Source organism: Xenopus laevis, chromosome 8S (genome assembly GCF_017654675.1).
Source record: "Xenopus laevis strain J_2021 chromosome 8S, Xenopus_laevis_v10.1, whole genome shotgun sequence".
Classification (NCBI taxonomy): domain Eukaryota; kingdom Metazoa; phylum Chordata; class Amphibia; order Anura; family Pipidae; genus Xenopus; species Xenopus laevis.
In genome coordinates this window covers 61,884,518-61,904,207 of record NC_054386.1, presented here as the reverse complement: position 1 = coordinate 61,904,207, position 19,690 = coordinate 61,884,518, and the positions used below count along the sequence as shown (strand labels likewise).

At 36.2% G+C, this 19,690-nt stretch overlaps 1 protein-coding gene across 1 annotated transcript in view; it reads left to right on the top strand.

Annotated features, from left to right (window-relative positions):
• The window catches only part of LOC121393116 (protein diaphanous homolog 2-like), a 90,191-nt gene extending 71,339 nt beyond the window's left edge, over positions 1 to 18,852 (top strand). The window contains exons 7-8 of the mRNA XM_041574681.1: positions 77 to 191; positions 18,796 to 18,852. Of these exons, the coding sequence (XP_041430615.1) occupies positions 77 to 191; positions 18,796 to 18,824 (144 nt within the window). The 3' untranslated portion in view covers positions 18,825 to 18,852. The remainder of the gene's footprint in view (positions 1 to 76; positions 192 to 18,795) is intronic.
• The last annotated feature ends 838 nt before the right edge of the window (positions 18,853 to 19,690 follow it).

Sequence of the window (19,690 nt, the reverse complement as noted above, 5' to 3'; positions counted from 1 at the left end):
GTCGCTTATTTTGCTCATAGTTAGAAGTCACATCTTGGAAGCACATTTTCCCCACTAAATTGTTTACTTTGTTTAGGTGGAACCTCAAGAGCTGACAGAGGCATGCATCTGGGTCAAGGCTAAAGAAGAGAAATTTGAACACCCTGACATTTTTACAAGGTTATCACAGATGTTTGCCACACACATGAAAGGTAAGAGAACCATTTTCAATCCTTTGCCTAACGGCTATTCTGATCCCTTCTCACTGACAGCTAGAGAGTGTCTTGTAAAATACAGCATACACTGAGGAAGGTGTACTTAGTCTGTAAGTGTAAATACAACAGGTACCTATGGCATATGGCTTGTTATAGACCAAAGGGAAGCCCAGAACCCTAATATAATAGAATTTTCATGGCGGACCAGAGGGCTGCACTAAAAGCATTGGGTTTCATTGAGGTTTAGATTGCTTTGTGAACTACGACAGTTGCATAGTCTAGCTGTTAATTAATAGAGGCATAAGCTCTTTTATCCTGAATATATGGTGTTTTCTGAACTTGCAGCACCATAATTTAAAGCTACTTAAAAGCCTTTAAACACAAAGGGGCTTATTTATTAAAGTCCAAATTTTTCTGATAAGACTTTTTAAAGTGAAAAACACAATTTTTTCATAGGAAAAAAAAACTAACATTTTTCAAGATTTATTAAACCTTTGATGGTGTTAAAAGTCCAAATAAAAAAGTAACCCAACTCAGACCTGCCGAGTTCAAGTAGAAGTCAATGGCAGATGTTCTGTTGACATTTTGATCTGCACTGGGTTTCATTCAATAATCCAAAGATTTGTGGATACGGGCATCAAATCTAAAAAAGTCAAAGGTTTCGGGCTCCAAATACGAAAAAGTTGCAAGTTTCAATGATAAATCTGCAAAAAATTGCACAATTGGGATTTTTCTCATGATTTTATCAAGTCTTTCCCGAATAAGAAATTTTCATGAAAATGTACTGGGTGGTTTCCAGAAAAAAGTGAGAAAAGGCAATAACCTCAGCATTAATCAATATGACATGCTGCAGTTATTTAAGGAGTATAAGGAAAAATCAGCGAGCACTCCGGAAGCCTCTTGTAGTAAGTAAAATTCAGCTTTATTTCAAATACATTAAAACCATTACATCCTGACGTGTTTCGTATCTGAGCGATACGTAGTCATAGGCCTATGACACACCCTTGGCTACGGGTTCGGGGCGACGCACCCGGACCACTTGAGACATCGGGTGAGTGCTTTTCCCTTATCTACTGGTGACTCCACACTGCAATTTTGTTTATGTGATTGACCTGGGGTTTTTACACCCAGGTCATTTTTGTTAGCGGGTGAGATACTTTTCATTTCTCATCCGACGAACGTATCAATTAGAAATTTGTATTAGGACTGTGCAGCTGTTATCATCTTATATGCTGCAGTTATTGCCTTTTCTGCATTAATTATTTCCAAAATCTAGTGCCATCTTCACAAGTACTTTTTAGTCGCCTTACAAATCCAGTCTATTCCAACCCGGTACACTGGATTCTCTTTTTGTCAGGAAACCGGATAACCACAGAGAGTTAATACATCCAGGAATATTCAAGACTTTGTAATTTATAGGTTACAGTGTATCTCTATAACCCCAGCACCATTGGATACTATCAACAGTTTGGGTTTACAGACACAAATGTTGGGATTCAAACATTATTATTGCTGACCTTATGATCTTTTGTTCTTCTTTTATATAACAGCATCATTTAGTTTTTAAATGTTTTATATGTACTGTGATTTATTGGCACTGTGGATAATAAATATTGCCTTTTTATCTATATACATATTGATTAAAATATTTGATCATCGCCTAACCGGTTCAAAGAGCAAAAATCCCTTTTGTCTCTTGTTTAATGTGTGTGGCTGTGGAGATACTCTTTTGGTAATTTCCAGATTATAAATTATTAAATTATTGCTCATTTTACAAATATAATTTAACCCCTTAAATATACTAATAGGATTATTCCTATTGGTTACAACATTGATCCATGCTAGCTTGACTACCATCAAGTACAAAACTCAAATCATTAATACAGAAAAATATAAAATAAATGGCATTCTGTATTCTGAAGCTTTCTGGAAAAAGTGTTTGTCATTAATAAAGTCCATATCTGTAACAATATCAGCTTTAATAAATTAAGTTATACTGTACATTAAAAGAAAATAAATACTTTTTGAAGTTCATATAATAGAATATGTTCATATAAGTAGGTACCATTCAAGTTTCTAATCAGAATTAGGACCTAAAAACAATTGTATTGATATTTGATGCTAGGAGAATATAATATACTGTAAATATTCTGTTATATGAGAGTTAGCAGTTGTTGTTAACTAAATCTCCATAATGCAAATAAACATGTGCATTGTTCAAAAAGGCAGCCATCTCAGACTATAAATCCTGTTGCCCTAGAGTAAGGATTTTTCCAAGCACATGGTTCAAAGTCACAGTCCTCAGTGCTGGATTTGCAGTTTGTTTTTGAGCTGTTTTATTAAATGACCTGACTGACTGGCACTGGAATCTATGCGGCTATATTATTCCTTGGTGACATTAACAACAGAGCAATCTAACTTTTTATAATATATATGTTTGCATCTTTAAATATACCACAGTGGTCTGTTTGGTAGCATTGTGAATTACTGGACATGAATAATTTATACCTGTTGCTAAATATGAATATATTGAAAATAACAAGGGATGGCACGGGAGGGAAATTGGGAAAAAAGAATGAAGGGATAAAAGAGGCTAAATGTATAGTAAGGGTACACAGGATGCAACAGTTACCAAATGCTCTGTAGTATACTGTAAATTACTATAATTGTGCTCTGGTACACATCCTATGTGTTCACTGGAGTATTTTGGATAGATCTCAAGTAAAGTCAAGTGCATGCCATTTGGGAATAATTGATCTTTTTCATCCCCTTATCTAATGAGAAACACTCTCATGAGAAGCACTCTCTGAACTCATTTTTATTCTGTAACCCATGTTTGGTCAATTGCTTTGGTCCCATCATGGTCAGATGTGTAGGCAGGAAAGAGTGGGAGGGGATTTATCGGACATTTCTCCACCTTTCAGTCTTTGCTATATTTCTTCTCTGTTAGTAACACCTCAACCTAGTCATCATTATACACAGGAACTGTACATAAAAAATGCCTAATGAAATAAAATATAACTACACAACATTCCAATCTATGTTTAGTAAAACTGTTCAATGGTTTCAAATGTATTGATAAAAGTGCAACCGAAATCAGTGTTTATCTTCTGATATAGGTACCAATAAATTAGTTTAAAACTGGTATTTCCTGATGTTGCCTTAGCATAACATTATACATAACCCATAATTTATACCTAAATATTTATTTTAAAAAAATGTACAGTATTTCTAGGGTGCAGGAATTCGTAATTACCAATTACCTGTCACCTTTTAGCTAAGTAGGTATCATGAAAGCAAACATCTCATGGGTTTCTTGCTAAGAACACTTTTACATAATCCCACCGATATTTAGTGGTAAAGTGAATAGTATAATATATTAGAGATGCCAGTTTACAGCAGCAGTGTAACATAACATACAGTGCAATCTCTGCAATATCAAGAGAATTAATAACATTAATAACATTAATTTCCATTGTTTTACTTTGATAGATTACTTAGATTATGAAGGCTGGAAGGCCAAATTAAATGCATCCCATTAATGATAAGCAATACGGTTGAACATTAGGAAAGAATTATACAGTGCATCCTAAATATTGTTAATTCCTAAAAAAAAATAATAGTTGGCCTCTTGTAGGACCATAAAGGGTTTGGATGTCTAACACCAATATCTGTTTGTTAGAGAAGCACACAAAGTAAAATAATCAAACTCAAATGTAAGAGAATATTAAAGAAAACTTTTTTTGAAGCAATATTTCTAGTAACAAGGTCAGATTGTGACCTGGCGTAGTCTCTCATAACAACCAATTTGCTTTTATCATTCTAAAAACTTCTTGTTATGGATTTTTATACCAGAACAAATTTTGCCTGCACCACTACATATTTTTATATGTGACATGTCAAGGAGCTGATACAAAAGCATGACATTGAAATCAAGCCCAGAGCTTCTAATAAACCTTCACTTGAATGCCACATCAACAGAATTATGTGCAAGGCCTTACCTTTTAGGCATTACATCCTGCATGGGGTGATTGACTGATGGTCAGATACAGTGGAAGACATGATGAGTTTAAATCATAATGCTGTACAACATAATACAGTGTCTTCAGTACATATAGAACTAAAGTTCAGTCTGCCTATAACCAAGCGTAATATAATTTAAGAAACAATGGTCAAAACAAGCGTTGCTAATTGATAACAACATTATTTATACAAGAGTAGTTTAGCAAATAGCTGCATCTTCAGGTTTTTGTAATCCTCAATTAAATACGGTCTACTGACCTCACTTAATTTGACAGGGGCTTTAAAAGCTTATGATGATGGATGATGAGGAATAATAATTAACAATCAATCACTAAATATAAGGCTCGGGTTGATGTCAGCAGATCTGGGGTTCTTTGCTAGTAAGTGCACTCAGGACATGACTCTGTAATTACTTAAAAGACAAGTTTAATATGGGAATTCTTAAGATTTGTGTTTACCGAAATGATTGAGTATCACCAGGAGATCCATTTATTTTTTCTTTGCAATTAGTTTGCTAGTGGAAACTGTCCTCACATAAGGCATGGATAAGGAGGAAAACGCAGGGAGCAAGGTATTTTTATGGTATACACAAAATAAAAGCCATTATAGATTAATAATGAAAGACATACAGTACTCAAGTTTGCAGAATTATGATCCATCAGTTATCAATTTTCAAAGAGGGCAGCAGTGACTTGTTGACTTGTATTTTTTACAAACAGAAGAAGACCTTAGTAGAACATATTGCTAAAATGACTAGCCTGTTTGTGCCTCATCTTTAGAACCGTTACAGTTGTTAACAAAGTACCTGTACTACATATTTTCTTTCCAGCTTTAAAATGCCTAAAAAGCACCATACGCACTGCGTTCCGAAGTATATTTGGTATGCATGGAATTCCCAGTATGTCTGAAGTGACTGCTGGTATAGATTACTTTCACTGGAGAAATCTTTTGCATCTGTATATACTGTAAGTTAGGGATGTCTGCTTTTGTGAGGCAGCAATTCTTTTGCATAGGACCATTTTATGATCTGATGCTTAGATTTTCAAAGACAAAAAAAAATATTTAACTGGATGTTGGTAAAATATGTAAATACAGTCAAAATTTACTTATTCTATGATTACTCTTTTGGTCTCCAACAGGACCTTTGCCAAGGCCCTAATAACACTCTCTCCAGCCTTACAAATATTTGGAGAGGTAACAATAGGAGCCAGGCTTGTCCTATGCCAACTAGCTTGATAGCTGCAAGGGCTGTGACTAGTGATGAGCAAATAAATTTGGAAGACACAAATTTGCAGCAAACTTCTGCATTTTGCAGCATCAATTCGTTGGCGAAAAATTCGCTGCATCAAAAAAATATGGTGCATGCATAAAAATTGTTGAGCATCAAAATTATTCGGACACCCATTGACTTTAATGCACTTAGACCAAATAGTTATGCATAGAAAAATTGTCGCACGAGTCAAAATTGAAGTGCATCAAAATTATTTTGATGCCCATTGATTTCAATGCGTTTCACAAATTTTTCTGCACAGATTCACCAATCACTAGCTATGACAGTTCCTTGACAGAAACATTTTGTGAGACAATTTATCCCCTTTCTAATAACTATATATGTTTCACCATGAAGTAGATCATTAATTTACAGTATTCTCCCTAAAGTCTCAGGGGCCGATTCATCAAGGGTCGAATATCGAGGGTTAATTAACCCTCGATATTCGACTAGGAACTAAAATCCTTCGACTTCGAATATCGAAGTCGAAGGATTTAGCGCAGAAAATTCGATCATACGATCGAAGGATTATTCCTTCGGGCGAACGATTAAATCCTTCGAATCGAACGATTCGAAGGATTTAAATCCAACGATCGAAGGAATATCCTTCGATCAAAAAAACTTAGGCAAGCCTATGGGGACCTTCCCCATAGGCTAACATTGACTTCGGTAGCTTTTAGCTGCCGAAGTAGGGGGTCGAAGTTTTTTTTAAAGAGGCAGTACTTCGACTATCGAATGGTCGAATAGTCGAACGATTTTTAGTTCGAATCCTTCGATTCAAAGTCAAAGTCGTAGTCGAAGGTCGAAGTAGCCCATTCGATGGTCGAAGTAGCCCAAAAAACACTTCGAAATTCGAAGTTTTTTTACTTCGAATCCTTCACTCGAGCTTGATGAATTGGCCCCTCAGTGTTCCTCTGATGGTTGGTACATTTCAAATATATTTGTATTTAATAGGTTATGAATGTATTTAATAGATTATACCAATTTATTTCATTCTTTACCAGATAGAGATGGTACCTAAGACTTACTAGATAAGGGGTTTTCTTAAATTGAGAGTGCTACAGTAAAATCTATTTTAGCATAGTACTGACCAGGTGGGAGAGAGGTCTAAATAAACCACCATGTCCTCTGTGGCCTCCTTCACTCTTCAGATTTGGGTTGGAGAATAGAGGGGGGAAATAAAGGCCAAATCCTGGCTTTGGAAAATATTTTGGTTTGTGGATCTGGGGTCCAGTACCTATAAACTTGAAAGTACAATAGACTTAGATAGATATGAGGAACACTCAAATACTTTTATTCTTTTGAAAATTATTAGAATTTGACTATTTTTATGTAATTAAGCAGTTTTATCCCAAAAGTAATTCAAGCTTCTTAAGCATTAATTGCACACCCAGTACAAGTGCAAGATTACAAACATCTGTAGAGATAAATATATGCTTTTGGTGTATCTCTGTTTGCAGCATTGTATAAATGTGTGCGGGCACCTTCAGTTACTTTATTTATTTGTTTGCATGGATTTTACAGTAAACTAAAAATGTATTTGACCTTTAACAAAGAATCTGTTTCTGATGTTATTTCTTCTAAACCTTTTTTTATGTACTACTCAGCTCTAAGTCTGTCTCTAAAGAACTTCTTTTTTTTTAATAACAATGAAATACTTGATCAGTAGACGTTTGTGTAATTATAATAGAGGTATGAGTTAGATATTAGATGGGTCAGGTTGAGAGCAGTCTCATTGTTATTCATAGCGCATCTGAAAGTTTGTTTATCTTGTTGTGGAGGGAGAGTCCTTCGCATTGAAATCTTGTCAAAGCAATCACAAAAAAGTCATGCTTTGCATCAAGATTTCCATGTTCTGGAGCCCAGAGTGCAAAGATAACACTAATTTAGCATTCCCAGCTCTGACACCTCTTAAGGGGGTTGTCTTATTGTCTTATAAAAAAAAGTCAATATTGTTGGCTTTAAAATTCCTCTATGATTTATGTCTCCTGCAATGCCGAGTGCCATGAAATGTAAATCAGTAATGATTTAGTTAAATGTCCAATGCTATTTTCCCTGGGAGCAGGCAGTCTGTTGTATTTTGTAGCACCAGATCATAGTTTTGTGCTTGCTGCCAGTTTTTGTTAATTTCATTATTTTGGAGGAAAATCTATGCTGGAGATTAAAGGTTGGATGTGCACATGTTGTACTCACTTTGTTATATTTTATAAGCTATGTGAGATGAGATAGAACAAATAAGGTTTTTGTTTTATTGCAAAATACAATGGAATTTGAAAGGACAAGGAGTGTCAGGGGGTGACAAATCAATTAGTTAGGCACCCCATCTCCACTTCAGTGCCTCTAATTGCTTTCTTCTAACCCTTCTCTTCTTTAAAAGCCACATTGGCCCAGACTAGTTAACTGCTGCTACCATTGTTTCCCAGCTTTCCAGACATCCGCTGGACAAGATCAAGTTTCTTAGGAAAAGTTCTGCAGATGGTGTGCACAAAGCTTGATCTCACACAGGGGAGGCCTGGGAAGCTTTAGAGAACAACCACTGTCCAGTGCAGCTTTTATAGTTGCGTGCCATATTAAAGCTCAATATAGAACAGCTTTAAACAATACAACTTCTACATAAGTCTTCCCTTCTGCACAGCCAGAACCAGACTGACTTTTGCTGTCTGTGAGTGGACTTTTATACCTACAGCATGCTTTGTATTGGACATTGCACATTTAAAATATGAAATAAAAAAATTACATGGTGACAATAAAAGTTCACAAGTAGCTATGCATATCCTGTATATATTAATACAGTGTGACCAGATAATAACAGTAAATAGAAAAATATCCCATTGAAACCTCACTATGCCAAGCAGTAGGACAACACCTTTTGACCTGTTTGGGGAAAATCAGCACCAAGTATTAAATGTGTTTAATCTATAAATGTTTTAATTTTGCAGCATTAAATTACAGAGTTAATCAACTTGCTTTAAGGTTATAGGATGGATTAACAATGTGAGATCTTGCCTATCCCAACAATACAGTATGGTAAAAAGGTCAGACCAGCAGCAGTGCAGGAGTCTGCCACAAGCACCCAAAGTGCTATGTAGCACAAAGTCCCTGATAAATAAAATACAGAAATGCATTCAAGGCTAGTGCCCCAAGTAACAGCCTCTAGAAAACCTGGTTTCTACTACATTTATATAAAAAAAAATAAAGAGCCATGTATTACATTAGTGAATCATACTATACAAATATCACAGTGTACATCTTATTTTGATTTCATGTAAATGATAATATCTTAAATTAAAACCCATATCGAAGAGAATGCCTGATTAGTGTATTCTTTCAGACAGGGAACTTTTGTGCATAAATTGCCGACAGCGAGACATTATTAGAAGGAAGTCATACTTATTTAAAAGATCAATATCTCCATTGATTTTAAATGGTAGACTACTTTATGGGTTGTACTAAATTTTAATGGGATTACCTAACCAGACTTCCAAAATACCATGCTGCATATATTTTTATAGCTGTTTTCATCAGATCTGTTTCTAGAATGGGATGACTATAAGAGTAGCTGAGATGCAGCAATTGATATCGTAAAAACTGTGCAATGCTTAGAAAGGCAATTGGAGCCGTTGGAGCAGTGGATACTCCACTAGTAAGAGTTATGGGTGTGGGAATAATATAACCATGTTAGCCCACACAAATAACAATATTAGCCATAGTAATAAATTGATTATAGGGTATAGATAAATCCATCCACAATGCTTAGAGGTCAGTAGACAAGGTATTTATGGGACAGACTCATCAAAACTGGAGCTATGGTATGAAACCCTTTTTATTTAGTACAACTGGTGTAGAACGGGGACTGAATCACTTAAATGGGGTATATAGGGTTGGTGCACAAAGGACAATATTTAACAGTAACCATGATGGCCTTAGAATAGGAAATATATTTTTGGAACTGTGTGTGGGTGTAATACACACACACACACACACACACACACATATATATCAGAGTGGGTCAAGGGGGGTGTATCACCACTACAGAGAGCACCACTGTGCTACCTGCACATAAAAAGCAGAATTCTCATTTTGAAAAATAGAATTCATCTCTGAATGTTACCACGTACTGCCTGAGGCAAGGTTCTCACTTGGCCCTGATTATTAACAGTTAGTCAACTGGATGAAACTTGTACTGGAGCATCATCTTGTATTAAATGGGCAGATTGCCCTGGAGGATCCTATTGAGAAGATTTAAGAGTTCATTGTTCTATGGTTGCTCATCTCCACATCATATTCTAATATTTGACAGTATGGTGCAAATTGCTAGAGCCTGTAGTCCTCAGAAGAGATTCAATATTATATAAACATTTTAGTAAATCTAGAACAAAAAACAAGAAATCAGACTATTGCATTCATTGTAATACTGACCCTGGAGGGATGGAGAAAAGTTTTGTTGAACAATCTGCTTTATGAATGCAATACACATGCTCATGGTCCCCTTGAATAGAAGCATGCTTCAGAACAGTGCTGTCCAACTTCTGTGATACTGAAAGGCCAGAATTTTTCTGGCCTACATGATGGAGGGCCGATAATGGAAGCCAGTCTTAGCCAATTCCTATTTTTAAACCACACCCACTATAAACCACACCCATGTCCACATTATTTGTGGTAGCACACCAAAAAACCAAATGGTTGGTGCTCACAGCAGGTATATCACTCATCACTAATGTGAAAAAGGTTATTTTTCAAAGTCCGAATTTATCCCAATAATTTCTGCTACAAACTCTGATCAAATACACTCAGGTTTTTTCACTTATTTATTATTAAATTTTCCCGAAAATTTGCTTTAGGGGAAAAAAAAATCAGATTTTCATGATTTTTTCTGATTTTTCATCCGATTTTCAACATTTTTGGGGGATTTTCAGATTTTTCCTGAAAACTTCAGGGTTTTGCACAAAACCAGACGCACATCAAAAAAGCATTGGGACTTCTCCCATTGACTTATATGCAACCTTGACAGGTCTGAGATGCTGGATTTTCTGATTTGGACTTTTCCATCCTCGGGGTTTAATAAATTCCAAAAAATTCGTGATTTTTTAAAAGTCTAATTTTTTTGTGATTTTTGCATTCGTAGTTTAGTAAATAACCACCCATATTAAGTCATATTAAGACATACCCTTAATTCCATATGCCTCCTCTTCCCCTGTGGATAAAACAATAATAAATAATAAAAATAATTTTTAAATGCTAACAAACCCCACAAATACCAGGCTTATGTTCCTCAGGAAGAGCAGAACAGGGCACACACATACAGAGTATGGCACACACAGGGAGCATTGGTCAAGCAGTGTATGGCACACACAGGCAGAGTATGGCACACCCAATAACCATTGGGCAGCTAGAATAGAGCAGGAGACAGGGAAACCTATTAGGACTACTCTAAAATGTACAACATACAGTGACACAGTGCTGGTGTTCCTTCAGCAGTTTGTATGAGTGTGAACAGGGGAACAATGGGGGCAGTTTCAGTCTGGATCTCAGGTCTATATAGTACAGGGCTTTAGGGTGTGAACAATAGAGGTGTTACAGGAATGAACAATGCAGGGGATTAGTCTGAATTTGAGGTTTAAACAAAACAGGGGCCAGTTAATCTCTGTAGTGATACCATTTAAAGTTTACACATGGTAAGCAGACACAGCAGGAAGACATTTTAATGTGGGGGCCACAAGAAGGGGGTGCCAGTTGGACAGCCCTGCTTTAAAAAATACCTAGTATTTATATGTAACACTAGCTAGCAGTCAGTTCATCTCCCTTTCTAGACACTTAAATCTGAATCTCACCAAGTGAAACCATTCAGACTTGTTTTAGCATATCATAATATTGCATGAATTAGTGTTACGGGAAAAGTCATATCAATAACAATTAATATTAAATATTAAAAGGAGTAAAACCTTAATGTAAAAATGATCTAAATACATCTAAAATGACCAGAGTCCAATCCACAGCAATTTAAGGATACATCTGGCGTTGGACCTGTGAATATGTTTTAAAATTAACTGTTGAGTTGGCAAGTCTGTCTGAAAAATGTTTAAACCAGTGCAAGTATAAGATAATTACTAAAGCTGTACCACAGTAGGATTTAGACAACTTTCTACTCCATTAAAGCAGCCGGTGATTGTATCCATACATGACTACTAGTACTTTTAATTGCCACTATCCACTGTGAGCTCACCTGGTGCCATTTCTCAATTGTCCATTCCAATTGGGCCATTAAGTTGAGCTCTGGGCAATAACGAAGATTACTACTTCTGCTGATGAATATACCAGGCGGCTGAGGCAAAACAAATGAAACATGTAGCATTTCATTGTAAGTAACATAATACCTAAATGACTTGCAAATCAATATACAGAGTATGATCCATATTGGTGGGGCTTTCAGGTAGGGATGGGCGATTTTTTTCGCCTTGTTTTGCCACGGAAATGGCATCATAGACTTGTATGGCGTCGTGCGTCAAAAAAAAGACAAAATTTTTAGACTTTAATGGGCATCTGCGACATTTCGCCGGTGGCAAATTTTTGTCGAAACGAAACGGGTCAAATTCTCCCATTCTTTTAATATTGCTGCAGGGAAAAGTACTAGAGTGCTACACAGTGTTTGACTGGGACACCAGAGGCCCACAAAAAACTTTAGACCACCAAAAACGTGGCCCACTCTCAGTACTATCATTCTTCCTCTCCTCACTCAACCTCTATTCTCCTAGTCTCTTTTCTTTAAATACCATAATCTAATATCCCATGTATTTAGCCTCTTTGTTCTCATAGAAATAGGGAATGGCCATGAAATAGGCCAAATGTTACATAGTTACATAGTTAAATTGGGTTGAAAAAAGTCAAAGTCCATCAAGTTCAATGTGTAGCAGCAGGAGGGCCCACTAACACCCGGGCCCACTGGGATTTTTCCTGCTATCCCTGTGGGCCAGTCCGACACTGGTTCTACAGAGCACAAACAACATCCATTAGAGCCTATGCATAGAGAACTTGAGCTATGGTCTGTGCAGGTTGTGTGCAGAGCTCACAGAAGCCTTGTAATATAGTCTGCCAGAAGCAGATGCTAAGTACAGGGCTCTACTGCACCTTTCAGCTCCCTGCACTCCCTAGTCTCAATGTCTAAAAAAAAAAACAAGCTAGGAGGCATTGTAGGGGTTGCCCAAGTACAACCTTCCACCGTTCTCTCATTAAAGAAACACTATACCAACAAACAATGCAGTTCTTTATAAACATATATTGTATAAAACAACTCATATTGAAAACTCTGTTTTATGTAAATACATAATATCATTATATACTTTTTACAAGTATGTGCCATTGGTTAATCCTAAATAGAAAATAAGAAAAAAGAGACGCCCCTTGGGATCCTAGGATTCACAAACTAACCAAACAAACCATACATGTTAGGTCCCATGAGCCAATTAACAGACAAAATTCTGTCATTTGCTTTCACGCTTCTTCCTTTTACAGAGCAGAAAATATCATACAAATGGGGACACAAGGGTAAAGTAAAAGGGCAATATTTACTTAAACATATACAGTATACCAGTTTAGTAAGAGTCTTTAATGTGCCACTTAATATGATATACACTATACGGTAAGTATTCATTTTGGGGGTATAGTTTCCTTTATTGCAGCACTGCATTCAGAGTAAAGCACAACTTTTATGCCCCATTCTATGTGCAAAGAACTGTGTCACAGGCTACATACAGTGGGGCCAGGTTATGGGGCCAATAAATAATAACAATCATTGGCCATTTAATAATTGACCACATTGTTAGGATCTGTTGCTGAATTAGTTTTATGCAATTTAACAATAAATATTTAAAATAGTTAACCCAACAAATGCATATACCATAACAAAAACCTTGACACACATTCCTGGCAGTGGCTAAAGATATGTTTACCATAACCATCAGCCACTTTACCTCCTTCAACTTGGTGGGTACACAGGGTTATGTTCCATTCTTTTTAGCTAGAACCACTTACCACGTACCATAAACCTTTTCCCTTAGGGAAGAAACTGGAACACCACTGTATTGCCAACCGAATAAATGGCAAATGAAATTCAATTTTAATAAATGTAAAGTCATGCACCTGAGATGTAAAAATCTCCAAGCCACTTATACCCTTAATGGGATCGCACTATGCAAATCTATTATGAAAAAGGACCTTGGAGTCCTTGTAGATAATAAACTTGGTTTTAAGGGCAAATAAGGTATTGGGCTGTATTAAAAAGGGGCATTGATTCACAGCAGGAAAGGGCCATTCTTCCACTGTATAGAGCACTGGTAAGGCCCCATCTAAATTATGCTGTACAGGTTTGGTCTCCAGTGCTCAAACAGGACATTATTGAACTAGAGAGGGTACAGAGAAGGGCAACTAATCTGGTAAAAGGTATGGAAAATCTTAGCTATGAGGAAGGACTGGCCAAATTGGGGATGTTCACACTGGAGAAGAGGTGCTTAATGGGTGATATGATAACTATGTATAAACTATGTATAAATATATAAGGGGATCATATAATAATCTCTCTAAGGGTTTTTTTTACAGCGAGAGCTGAAGATGTGAAATTCTCTCCCTGAATCAGTTGTACAGGCTGATACATTAGATAGATTTAAAAAGGGGGTTGGATGGCTTTTTAGCTAGTGAGGGAATACAGGATTATGGAAGATAGCTCATAGTACAAGTTTATCCAGGGACTAGTCCGATTATTGCTATTTTGGAGTCAGGAAGAATTTTTTCCCCCCTCTGAGGCAAATTGCAGAGGCTTCAGATGGGGGTTTCCCTTCCTCTGCATCAACTAGCAATTAGGTTAAAAAAAGAGTTAAAAGGTTGAACTTGATGGACGTGTATCTTTTTTCAACCAAACTTACTATGTTACTATGAATACCATAGCGAACAAAATAAACACTGTTTTAACTGCCACCATAATGCTGGAACAGAATTTTCATTTCTCCTTTAACTGGCTGCCTGCCGCTTCTCCAACTGGCCAACTCATTTGCTGGGCTTTGGATGGCTACCCTTCCTAACAGTATCTTCCCTATAACACTTTACACTCCACTCCCCCTGCCTTGCTGTGTAATTAACTCATAGAACCCCCTCACCCCACTACATGCAGGCAGGCATCTTGGGGGCTATCTTGCTGTCTCATTCAGCAAAACTACCCAAAATACCTAAAATTAGAGAGTTTAAACTATTGATTTACCAAAAGTCTCATCAAGTTACGTTCTGAGGCTGTAATTAGACAAGGCTCTTGCTAAATGCTGAAACATTTTACATATCTGTACTGTTTGTTTTGTTAATAATTGTTAGCAATATATTAAGCACCAAATATTAAAATATATATTCTTTTAAAATATATACTTACAAAGAACTCTAGTATCCCTTATCTTCTGGCAACCCATTTTATTTTTACACACATGGAGGTGATATATTTTGCTAGTGAAATTGCTGGGTGGTTACTGAGGATTAGCCAAAGCTTGTAACTTTTGATTGGTGTGATTTTTTTTAGAGCATATGATTTTGTTACAACTGCTTGCAAGAAGATGCAGTTTCTGATATAAACTCTCAGAAATGCTCTTCTAACATTTCGTATGTTCTATAGATAAATAGCAAATCCAATACTCGAAATACTCTAAACACATTACAAAGAGCTGATTAGTTATACTTACCATATAAGTGCTTTAAATCATTAATTTAGCTCCTTGTCAACCAGCAATTTTCTCCATTGTTAGCTGACAAATGTATACATGACTATCCTGTCACATTTATAGTCTAAGTGCATTTAATGTAATTTCACGGTAGGTTTTATTGTGTTTCTATAACTGCAATTGTTTTTCTTTTTTCTTCTATTCATCCTTAATTATATGTCCTTGGATAGGCAGCCATGTTGTTCTGGCAATAAAAGCAGTAGGTGTCAGTTAGTGATGCCACCATACAACAAGTTCAGAAAGTAAACAAATTGTGTTAGAGCTCAGAAATTTCCTTTATGAAAAGAAATCACAATTCAATAAAGGTTATAAAAGATGAATTTGAAAAAGTATTAAAGCTTAATCTCTGGAAATATAGAAGCAGATTAATTCTAAAGATAGATTTGAATCTGTCTATAAGTCAAACCACTGTTTGCTTGCTAGGTGGCAAACATGTTGTTGACTGGCAGGAGCTGTTGCGGATTGATATAATGCAGTGAAGGAAGTGATATAAACTATAAATGAATTAAACAGATGTTTATTGTTGATGTTTTAGCCATTGTTTCCTACTCAGTTATCTCAAATTAAACCTTTCCGATTAGGAGTTGCTAGCTGCTCTTTATCTGACTTCAAGTCCTCCACCAAAAAAAAAAAAAGATTGTGGTGCTAAACTTTGAGATACAGTAAGTGGATAGGCAAAAACATGATGGAAGTATAAGGTGTACCATTCATGTGGTGCTTCCTGAGTTCCTGCTTCACTGTACAAATAATTTTAAAATATTAAAGTTGTGTATATATATATATATATATATATATATATATATATATATATATATATATATATATATATATATATTATTTTTCCAACTACTGCCTCTCCTTCTCTATGTAACTGGAGGAGTAGCATTGGGAGTTATTTGAGTGCTATTCTCATATCTACCAGGGGGCTGTTAACTGGTTACCTTTCAATTGTTCTGTTGCTAGACTGCTGGTGGGAAATGAAGGGGGTCATATCACTCCAAATTGCAGCACAGCAGTAAAGAATGAGCACAAGTTACATAGCTGAGGGCACCTGGAAAACTGAGAACATGTCTTGTCCCATGTCCCTGGTTACTGACTACGATCCGTGCTGCTTGACCCAAACCTTGCCTTGGCTGACTTCGCTTTCCACTTTCTACTTGTCTGTATTACTTTCTACTTATCTGTACTTTCAACTTGTCTGTACTATCTTCAATGTGTTCAGGTTCCCTGATTGATTCTGCAGCAGAAAGTCTGGGGCCCCAAAAGGGCATCAGTGAAGACCAGGATCGTCAAGGGGGGGGGGTCTCTGTTCACCGAAAGGTACCTTCCAGCGGTCTCCCTGGGTTCACTGTTAACTAGCATTACAGTTGCATTTTATTTTCTCCTTTTCCTGCTTCTTCTTCTTCTCCTCCTCCACTATTCATTATTTAGCCACATGTTTATATTCTAACCTTCACTCTTACCTATTTTCTTCTGCTTTTGTAATATCCTGTTTTCTACTTTTTTAATGTACATATGATGAATATTTGCCCCTTTCCATCTCCAATACTTTTACAGTAATTATCACAATAGTTTGGGGCCGATTCACTAAGGGTCGAATATCGAGGGTTAATTAACCCTCGATATTCGACTAGGAACTAAAATCCTTCGACTTCGATAGATAGTACGATTATTCCTTCGATCGAACGATTAAATCCTTCGAATCGTACGATTCGAAGGATTTTAATCCAACGATCGAAGGAATATCTTTCGATCAAAAAAAGTTAGCCAAGCCTATGGGGACCTTCCCCATAGGCTAACATTGACTTCGGTAGCTTTTAGATGCCGAACTAGGGGGTCGAAGTTTTTTTAAAGAGACAGTACTTCGACTATCGAATGGTCGAATAGTCGAACAATTTTTACTTCGAATCCTTCGATTCGAAGTCGTAGTCGAAGGTCGAAGTAGCCCATTCGATGGTCGAAGTAGCCCAAAAAAAAACTTCGAAATTTGATGTTTTTCAACTTCGAATCCTTCACTCGAGTTAGTGAATCGGCCCCTTAGTGTTTTTGTGTGTGAGTTTGTGTAATACAACCACGTTGAGTGTGAATTTCATATACTGTATTATAGTAACCAAATTAAAGCACCTATACAGCATATTTATACTCCACCCCCTATAATACTCTTATTCAAACAATCCAGCTCTGTATGCTTAAGATAACAAAAAAGCGAGGAAAATTGCACTGACTGACCCCATGTTTCTCATTGCTCATAGCCTTGAAAAAGCAGTGCTGGTGACCTTACAAGAATGTAACAAGCATAATCCCTTTATGCTTTCGGAAAGTGACCTTGTGAAATGTCAGATGTTGTAGTGTTCAGTTTGAGGAAGGATAGTCTGATACTTAATGATTTGTGCTTGCTGTATTTAAACTCTCCATTGAAGGTCAAGAATTCTATTAGGGCATTTTTGTCAGTAAAATGTTGACACAAATTAACGAGGCGGTTGAATCGCAGCTGACAATGTCAGGATTTGGAAGGTGTTGCTCTTTCTGATAATGCCAAATCTTGATCACAATACATTATTTATCAAGTGGGTTTTGGGGATAAACATTTCACTTTCAGAATATTTGAATATTTAGTAGCAAATTGTACTAAAGATCTATATAACCTGTTGTTCAATACCCTCATTGAGGTACTGGTAACAAAAAACGGAGAATGCTTATGGTATAAATTATAGTTTAATGTAAAGCATGAGTGAGTGGTCATGAGTGGTTTTGCTTTTGTTTTATTCTTATTTACAGAAGTACAGAGTCTGCAGGCTTTAGCCTTTTTAGTGCTTTCAGCTCTACAATCTACCACACCATGGGGCAGATTTATTAAGGGTCAAATTGAAAATTAGAATTTTTGAATTTTATTTATGGTCAAAATAGAATTATCCAAACTCGATTCAAGTTTTTTTTTAAAAAAATTGAATATATTTGATTGAACATTATAAACATTTTTGCTTAAACATGTTGTGACTACATTCCTAACTTCCACACAGTGCGGATTTACTAAATATTGAACTGGGGAATCCATAGGGATTCCCAGCAGTCTGATACTTTCGCTCAGTTATAAACTCCTTCATTACTGTCAAAGGTAAGTAAGTCTCAAACAAATTTACACATTGATCAAAGTATTTACTGCTAAGATCAATGAGCCTATTGCTTTCAGCATTCAAACTCTATTCAGTGCTTTTGGGTGTTAGAACAATCCACTTATTTCATCAACCCCCCAAAATTAATAGGCACTGTGTTAAAATGAACACTATTCAAGAAAAGTGAAGTTTACATACCAATATGTTTGGTATGTAACCAGTGAATACAATCACTATGCACCAACAAGAGGCCACCCATTTAGACTAGAGGAACCTGAACTTTCATTTGAAGGTGAGGTTGTGGAATGCCCTGCAGGAAGTTGTTGTGACGGCAAAGTCAGTGTGAGCGTGTGTATGTATGCACGTGCTCTGGGTTTAATTTGGAGGGGTTGAACTTAATGGACTTTGATGTTTTTTCATCCCAACTTTATTATGTAACCCAGGAACCAAGTTTGGTGCTCTTCTTGCATGAAATGCACCAGCCTTTGCCACCACCAAAATGAAGCAAGGGAAGCCCAGTAGGAGCCATGCACATCTTTTGAAGCCCCTGGATAATTAATTGCATTTTTCAAGTAAGAGAAAACTGGTATGCGTCCATTGAGTATAGCTGTTCTTTTTCTTTTGACAATTTGGTAAAAAAGTTTTTATCTGATATATATTATGTTTTTAATTAAAGGGGTTCCTGTCTGTAGAAGAAGGGATATTTATCTCCGTAAACTGAGTTGCATGGTATAGGCCTGTAATCCAGAAACCGGAAAAGGTTCCAATTATGGGAGAGCCCACAAACTCCATTTGAATCAATAATTTTTAGAAAGGATTTCCTTTTTCCTAATAATAATAATAATAATAAAAGCAATAATAATTACAAAAAACACTACTTTTAACTTGATCCCAACTAAGATATATAATGAATCCTTACTGGAGGCAAAACAATCCTATTGGGTTTATTAATGTTTAAATAAGTTTGTAGCAGATTTAGAAGAGAATAAGAGATCCAGATTATGGAAAGATCTGTTATCTGGAAAACCCCAGGTCCTGTGCATTCTGGATAACATGTCTAATACCTGTAACAGTAAACAAAACATATTGGAACCAAATTAGTAGTAGGGTTAAAGCATGTTAACCAGAGCTTCATATTTCCCATTTAACACAGTTTCAGAGGTTTGTGAGTATGAGTTCATTTCTATATATTTCTATATCTCTGAAAATGATTATGGAGATATATTTATTTAACAATAGATTTTACTGCAGTTTGCTTATTAATACTATTATTTAAGATACAATGCATTGCTTCCATCTCTGCATTGTATTTCCTTCTATTATGTTTTCTTTGCAAAT